Raw genomic sequence first — 8,890 nt, forward strand, 5'->3', positions numbered from 1 at the left:
TTCCTTATGAGGTTCTGGCCAAGTGTTGTTTTAAAATTTGTAGCCAATTTTTTTTTTTTTTTTTTATGAATTCTAAAACCCAGGTTGTTTCAGGTGAGCGATACAGGCTCTTGAGAGCCTCTAGTTAGACGTACAAAGTTGTAAACTCAGCAAATTTGAGCTCCTTAATATATGGGTTGCTCATCACCAGAAGGTGTGTCTTGAACAAAAGATTGAACATGTGTCAGCAAGGTTAAGCTCACAAACTTAGTTCAACTTACATCCCATTATTCAAGTATGTAGACGTGGCCGACTCAGAACTTTTATATGACTTAAAAGATGTAACTATCTATGATATGAGTGTTGCTCACACCAGAGGGTGTGTTGCAAATTGTGTCTGCAAGGTCAATATTTAATTTTGCCTAATTTGAATAACAGAACTTAACTTTCTATGTACCATTGAAGAAAAATAAATATATGAAAACATATTGATATTTTGCATGGAAATACCAAAAAAAAATGCTTATAAATTTTTTTGTCACCATTTATTAATTGTTGGCCATATTTAAAAAAAAATCAATGCATACATGCATTACACATTACAATAAATTGTATAGATTATGTTTAGAATTAAAAAAGCATTTTCATCTTGTATTATTTGGCTATTTTAAAATCAGTACAAAGGCATACTAATTTTTTAAAATATTAAATTGTTCTTTGAAATATTAGGATTTGCATTATGACAGATTCGGTTTTATATATGAAATTGTGTCTCATTTGTCAGTCCTGTTTTAGCTTTCTATCCCATATGGGTTTTGTTCATAGTCCACCAGTAGATGTTTACACATTGTCCTTTGATATTTGGTGGATAGTTGTCTCATTGACAAATATAATGCATTATTTTATTATTTATATGGGCAACAAGGTGCCTGTATTGTCAAACTGGGTTATTTTGATTAAAAAATCCAATTGACAGTTTAGTCAAAGGATATATGATTACCTTCTGTTTTTACATTAACATAAGAGTTTTGTTTCAACCATTACTGGATTTGCCCCTGCCAACCCTCAAGTTGTCTTGTCCTATCAATTTCTTTAATTGTTTTGATCATATTTTGTCTAAATTGAACAGAATTATTTAAAGAAACACACTAAATACTTCTGATAAAGTCTGAGTTTGTTAATATTACACTTTGTTCAATTGCATAATAACTAAAATCAAAATGCCCAAAATGTTACTCATGTATATGATATGTTTTGAGTTTCATAAACATACATTCTTCCTATGACGAACAGTCATTAACATTCTGAAATGGTCATTTTATAGATCATGGCTTTTTTAGTGTCACTACCCGGAGGTCTGCCACATCCTATGTTGAGTTCTCCAGATGAGGTGAAATCAAGAGAATATGGATAAAGTATTCCAATTTCATTAGTATGAAAATATGTCAGTAAATGCCCATAATTACTTAAGAGATGAATTGTATGTGTATCCACATCAGCCAGAACGATATTGTCTTTTGGTGTTGTCACTAAGGCAACCGGTTTTAATCCCAACTTTGCATTGATTTTAGGATCTTCTTTGTATCTTTCTATAATATTACCTTCTGATCCAAGAGTCACAACACTGCCTCTAAATCCACTTGGATTAAAATCTATTACATGTATGTTTCCATTTCGTGTGTCAGTAATTTTCCTTGGATAAGAAAACAAAGGTTGTTGTTCTTGATCTAGTTCATAAACCGTCTCTTGGTGCCCCTTGACATTCATTACGATTACAGATTTTCTTCCAGTTTTTTTACTTTTGCCTCCAATTATAACTTTATCCTTACTGGTAACATGGATTGAAAAAGGGACAAATCCTTGTACTTGATATATAGAGTCAGTCAGTTTTCCAGTAATGCAGCAAATTTGTTGTAATGTTGATTTTCCGGTAGCTAGGAGAAGATTATTTGATGCAATGACTGCAATGCCATGTATTGGAAAGTGACATTGAAATAATGCTTTCAATTTATTACCTTCTGGTATTACTTTTTGCAGAATTTTATATTTGTTATCAGCTATCCAAAGTGAATCACTACATGAAAATAGATAACCCACTCTGCAAAGTTCAGTCTGATATTCATTCTTGATCTTTAAATCAACAGTTGGGTATTCAAACCAGTTTACATTACTTTTCAATTCACCAAAATGTAAAACAGACATCTCTCCTGGAATAAAGTTTGTCAAAACGTCGAAAGTAGGTTTTATTTTTTCTATACATGTATCTTCTTGCATTTTTGTGGAAGTTTCACCAGCATTTTGAAAGAATTCAGCAACATCAGAAGTATTTATGCAGTTTTCCAGTTCCTTATAATTTGCTTCGAATTGTTTCATATTTCTTGATATAGTATTAATATTTCCTTCAATATTTCTCGAAGTTTCTGCGTGGCTCTTGTCCAGTTTATTTCTACATTGTTTAGCATATTCTTTTACTGTATTTATCAAAGATTTCTCTTGAGTATTTATATCCTTATGCACTTTGCAGTAAATTGAGTTTTCTGAAATTTGTTTTTTCTTTTCTGTGTGCATTTGAGATACAGCTTTAGTTATATCATTTTGCCGTATACTTTGTCCATTTTTCAATCTGTTAATTTCAGTATTATACATCTCATTTATTTCAATTAGTTCGTGTCCCTTGTGACATTTCACTATGCACCTTGGACAAACAAGATTGCCACATGTCTTGCAGAAAAGACAGTATAACTGTTCTGAATGCTCCTTACACTGTATATTTAAGAAATCAGATTCTGTAAATTGCAGATGTTCCTTCTCATGTATGTTTACTATTTTATGGTCTTTTCCTCTTTTTATTTTCCTGTGGATTTTTTCTTTACAGTCATCACATATGATGAGCCCAAAGTCTAAGCATTTCCATTTAACCACTTTCTTGATATCGCAGAATTCACACTTAATGTGTTTTGTAAGTTCTTCACAATTTCCATCTACAGCGGATTGTGCCATTACAAAGTATTTAGATCTTCATTCATATCTATACAGGATGTGACTTTGCTGCTCTGATAATTTAATAAGATCAATAACTGATAAAGTCTCGTTGATTTTGAAGTAAAGTATTTCACAATAAAAGACTTTTAAATCATAACAGTTATTACATTTTAAATATGCATTTTAAATACTTGTTCATTGTGTAGATATTATTCAAACACAAATCTATAATGCACTCCAAGTGGTCTCATAAAGATAAAACTGAATGTAAATACACACGTAATACTGTAATCACACATGACTACTTTATCTTTAGATTTTAACATTGTAATTAATTATTAAACCCACGGTGATTAACAAACGGCTAGTGATATAGTCCTAGTTCATAATTGTGTCATTTAACATTCGATTTGTCCAGATAGCTATTATTTTTTGGGATTCGAGTTGCTTAGTATTGAGTTTTCTATGTTGTGTTCTGTGTACTATTATGTGTCCTTTTTTAATAAGAAAAGCTATTTTTCGTAGAAACACTATTATTAATGTACTAGTATGGTATTACTTTTTTGGGAGAAATAAATGTTTTTTGTAGGTGTCTAAATGAGGTGTTGGAGGATATTTCATGCAATTAATAGTGATATACCTACAGAAATGTAATGATGACGCTAGATCAAACGTAGGTGGTAAAGACTTACTCGCTACTATAGAGGAAAGCTTTTGATTCATTTTGGCTTAATAATGTGGATAAGTATTGTGTCTCATATACCCCACATCTTAAATAATATATATCATTTCTCCTCTTAGTATGTAGTTCTTTTTTTCAATATCGATAACAAGATTTCTGACAAAGAAAGGAATGATGTCACTTATGTTCTTGCTGTTTTCTGATAAACAATATTGCCTTAACTTTTGAAAGGGTCGATATGCTGTTGATAATTGTATCCACTGTTCAAATGTGAAAAAAAAAGAAAAATCACACAAAAATACTGAACTCCGAGGAAAATTCAAAACGGAAAGTCCCCTCTACTCAAATGGCAAAATCAAATGACAGAAAAAAACATCAAACAAATGGACAACAACTGTCATATTCCTGACTTGATACAGGCATTTTCAAATGTAGAAAATGGTGGATTTAACCTGGTTTAATAGCGCTAAACCTTTCACTTGTATGACACTCGCATCAAATTCCGATTTTTTTTTTACCACGATGCGTGAACAAAACAGACATAATCGGTAAAAAAGTCAAAATATGGTTACAGCAGTCATCACTGTGTTACAATCTCAAAACAAACAAACATGTATAAAACAAGACAAATAGCTTCTATCAAATTAAAAAAAAGACTTTTGCTGTTTCGCCTGTTTGGCATCAGAAAATGAAAACGTCACATAGGAAGAAATTTTGTCCAATGTATATCCAAAATAGCTACAAAACCACGTGTGGAACGGCGGCATGCAGGGCAAAAAATAAAAAAATCATATTAGAAACAATCACAGAAACAAATCGAGATTCAAAATTATCCAGAAGTTATTAGGAATTCCTAAGAATCAACAAATGGTTAATAAACTACGTGAGTAAAATAATTTTATTGTTCAAAGTTTTCTCAAATTTATTATAGAACAATAGCATAATGACATATAAAAGAACAATAACATAATGACGAGATCTTTAAAAGTATAGAGTTACGTTATAAGAACCAAAGAAACACAAAAAGTCGCATATAAAAACACAAGCTAAAATGAAAGATAATACAAACACATTGACGGGGATGTATAAGAACCGATTCACGTCAAATGGATATCACATATAACAGACCCAACAGTGAAAGTAATGTTAATAATTGAACAAAGACAAATAAAAGAACAATATAACACGTAGTTACGATGATAAACAATGTCAGTACGCAGAATCTATACATTAAGACCATTATGCATTATTTGTGAAGTTGATACAGAATATTTATCAACAAGGTCTTGGTACCTTCCAATGAATTTTTTTTTAGAAAAAGGACGATAGGTATCAAAGGTACCAGGATTATAACTAATTTTAAAATACGCCAGACGAGCGTTTCGTCTACATACGACATAATTTTCTATTGCAATGTTTATTTGCGTATTTCTCTGTCCTGAATGTTCTTCCATTTATTTTTAGTGTAGACCTGTCATGTAATGTAATGTTTGGCTAGCCACAAAACCAGGTTTAATCCACCATTTTTCTAAAAAAAAATGTCCTGTACAAAGTCAGGAAAATGGAAATTGTTATCTTATAGTTCGTTTTTAGTACGTTTCTGTGTGTGATGAATTGTCGTTTTTTTGTTGCATTTTAGTGTTTCTATTGTATCGTTGTTTTCTCTTATATTTGATGTGTTTTCCTCAGTTTGAGGATTTGCTTTCTCTTAATTGATTTATAATTTTCGAACAGCGGTATACTACTGTTGTCTTTATTTTGGTATATTGCCCGTTTTTGCAATTTCCAATCCCTTACTATTTGTTCTTGAATATCAATTTCTGCAATTATTTTACAATACTTTGTCAGTTTTTTATCAAGACAATTTTACTAGAACAGGTACTTAACATTAAAAATTATAGCTCAATTTCTTAATATCGAATGATATGAAAGTAATTGTACATAATTACTCAAAATATAAATTCCATATATATCCGCAACAGCCAGAACAACATTGTCTTTTGGTGTCGTTATCATAGCAACCGCGGTTTAAATCTCTACTTAAAACTAATAAAATTATCTCCTTTGTATCTATGTATATTACTACCTTCCAATCCAAGAGTCACAACACTGCCTCTAAATTCAGTTGGTTTATAATCTACTAGTATTACATGTATTTGTCTATTCCTTGTGTCAGTTATTTGCTTTGGATAAGTGAACACAGAGTGATTTTGCTGATCTAGGTCATACATATTCTCTTGGTCTCTATTAACATTCAGTACTAACACGACTTTTATCTCTATTCTCCTTCGTTTATCTCCAATCCTAATCTTTTCTTCAGCGGTAAGATGAATAGCTGAAAGGGGAAAAAGTGGTCTTTAATGCCACACATTTTGAGAAGTTTGGATTTTCCAGTAGCGAAAAGAAGATCATCTGATGCAGTGACAGATATTTCATATATTGGAGTGTTTACTTTAAATATGTTCAATGTATTACCTTCTAGTTTTACTTTTTGTAGAATTTGATATTTGTTATCAGCTATCCACAGTGAATCGTTGCATACAAATATATATATTCATATTTCTTGAAATTTCCTAGTGGTTCTAGTTCAGTTAACTTCTACATATTCATAGCTTTTACATTAATGCTAGCAAGACAAATCTTTGTTTGAGTAGCCCAGTAGTCAGCACTTCGGTGTTGGCATGCATATCAATTATATGGTCAATTTTATAAATTTTCTGTTTACAAAACTTAGAATTTTTCGAAAAACTAAGGATTTTCTTACCCCAGGAGTAGATTACCTTAGCCGTATTTGGCACAACTTTTTGGAATTTTGGGTCCTCAATGCTCTTCAACTTTGTATTTATTTGGCTTTTTAACTATTTTGATATGAGCGTCACTGATGAGTCTTATGTAGACGAAACGCGCGTCTGGCGTATAAAATTGTAATCCTGGTACTTTTGATAACTATTTGGGTTGCTTGCTTAGTTTGTATCAATGTTTGCTCAAGCATGGCAATAAAGATAGGCGGGACTTCAGCTTGTATACATCATACTTTTATTATACGTTATGTTTGAGGTTTGGTATCCAGTTGTATAAGCATTGGCATATCTCATTTCCATGGAGATAATTTGGCTCATGGTCTATTGACTTTGAAAATTTTTGTAAGTGATCAGGTATTAGTTTGTGATTAGGTAAGTTCAAGGGTAACCATTAGTGGTATGTCATGGCCATGCTCCTCAGTAAGGGTAATGATATTAAAACGTATCTTAGTTTACATGTGTAAGTTTGTGATTATATCAGTTTAAGATGAACTGTTAATGATTGTTAAATCAATGATATTTGATATGCAAATTTGAAAGTATTGTTTCCATGGAGATTATATAGCCCCAACCCCTCTTCATGCTTCATTGACTTTGAAACTTTAACATAGTTTACAAGGTTTTTTTTGTATTTAGATTTGGGAATTAATTATAACAGGTCAATGGTATTTGGTATGCAGTTGTATTAACATTGGCACATCTCATTTACATGGAGAATGTTTAGTCATGTAACTCAGTCATGGTTCATTTACTTTGAATGTTTGCATAACTTGTGTAAGATGTTATGGTATTGCTATTTAAATCTAAAAACATTTGCATAATCAAAATTACAAAAAGGCGAATCATATCTCTGTGATAACAGTTTATTTACTATATTGATCAAACTGATAAATGCGATAATCTCTTGATACATTAACATTTAAAAACACTGTCGAACTTTTTCTTTAGTTGCTTTTTTCTTGGTCTCGATGATAATCTTCTGTCAATTGTGACAATCCATGAGTGTTTACAAATTTATCGCGTACAAAAATTACAGACTGTCCGAAAATGTCGAATTGTTTGGCTTTCTTACTATTCTGATCTGAGCGTCACTGATGAGTCTTATGTAGACGAAACGCGCATCTGGCGTATCAAAATTATAAGTTTGGTACCTTTGATAACTATTTACACCACTGGGTCGATGCCACTGCTGGTGGACGTTTCGTCCCCGATGGTATCACCAGCCCAGTAGTCAGCACTTCGGTGTTGACATGAATATAAATTCTATGGTAATTTTGGTAAGTTTACTGTTGGCAAAAGTATGCATTATTTGAAATTCTAAGGATTTTCTTATCCCAGACATATATTACCTTAGTCGTATTTGGCACAACTTTTAGGAATTTTGGGTCCTCAATGCTCTTCAACTAAATGTTAGTTTAGCATTCTAAGTGTATTGATCAGAGCGTCACTGATAAATCTTATCTAGACGAAACGCGCGTCTGGCGTATCAAATTATAAGCCTGATATCTTTGATAACTATTGACTGTAATGAACAAGAAAAATGGTAAAAATGAAAAAAAAAAAAAAAAAAAAAAAAAAAAAAAAATTGTTTCAGACGTAATGTCATTAAAAACCGTCTGTCAAAGTCCCATAAAACTCTATGAAGGTTTGATAAAGAAATTGATGTGTAGCAATGTTCAGCCAAAACACTAAGCACATTTATTAGTAAAATATAGGAAAATTATATTTTTTTAATTTCGCTCTTGATACTTTCTTAAGTTCCCAAACAAGCTGTCCAAGTTTCATAAATTCCATGAAGGTTTGAAAAAGTTATTAATAACTGAAAAACTTTAACACCAGACTGTATCTAATTGTATCCTTTTAAAATAGTAAGTCCATTTATCAGTCAAATAAACATTTTAAAATTTCACCGTAGATACTTTTGGTTTAAAACAATCTTTTGTCCAAATTTCACAAAGTTCCATGCATATGTGACAAAGTTATTGATGACTTAAAAACTTTCAATACGGACTAAATCAGAATGTAAACTGTAAACAATAGTTATCAAAGGTACCAGGATTATAAATTTGTATATGAAATTATCGTCATCACTTTCAAAGTAGTCATGAAGTTCGATCATAATCTTGAAGGATTTTTAGATATGCTTTATTTTATCACTTTAAACTTTAATGATAAAACAAATTGCAGCTGGGCCAGACTTTACATTAATTTCAATAGTTGGAGAGAAACCATCACACAAGCAAATATATTTCAAATATCGAATGCATGGTAAAACACAAATATTGATCTTACAAAATGTTAATGCGAACCAAGGATAGGAAAGTGGATATCTTCCATGTTCACATTTTGTCATATGACAGTGATTCAAAAGGGTAGTATGATGTCACAAGATATTATATATAAAGTATAAGCAATCAACTAGTACTATTTACTTCAGACAGGAAGA

At 31.3% G+C, this 8,890-nt stretch overlaps 1 protein-coding gene across 1 annotated transcript; it reads right to left on the minus strand.

Annotated features, from left to right (window-relative positions):
* Positions 1–1,275: 1,275 nt before the first annotated feature.
* LOC134716561 (uncharacterized) lies at positions 1,276–2,979 on the minus strand. Its single transcript, XM_063579572.1, has one exon. The coding sequence runs from the start codon at positions 2,977–2,979 to the stop codon at positions 1,276–1,278; it is 1,704 nt and encodes a 567-aa protein (XP_063435642.1).
* Positions 2,980–8,890: the final 5,911 nt, after the last annotated feature.

Source organism: Mytilus trossulus, chromosome 4 (genome assembly GCF_036588685.1).
Source record: "Mytilus trossulus isolate FHL-02 chromosome 4, PNRI_Mtr1.1.1.hap1, whole genome shotgun sequence".
Classification (NCBI taxonomy): Eukaryota; Metazoa; Mollusca; class Bivalvia; order Mytilida; family Mytilidae; genus Mytilus; species Mytilus trossulus.

What these genes read in the sequence shown, in the direction of transcription:
- LOC134716561 (XM_063579572.1), bottom strand. Translation starts at nt 2,979, where the DNA reads ATGGCACAATCCGCTGTAGATGGAAATTGTGAAGAACTTACAAAACAC.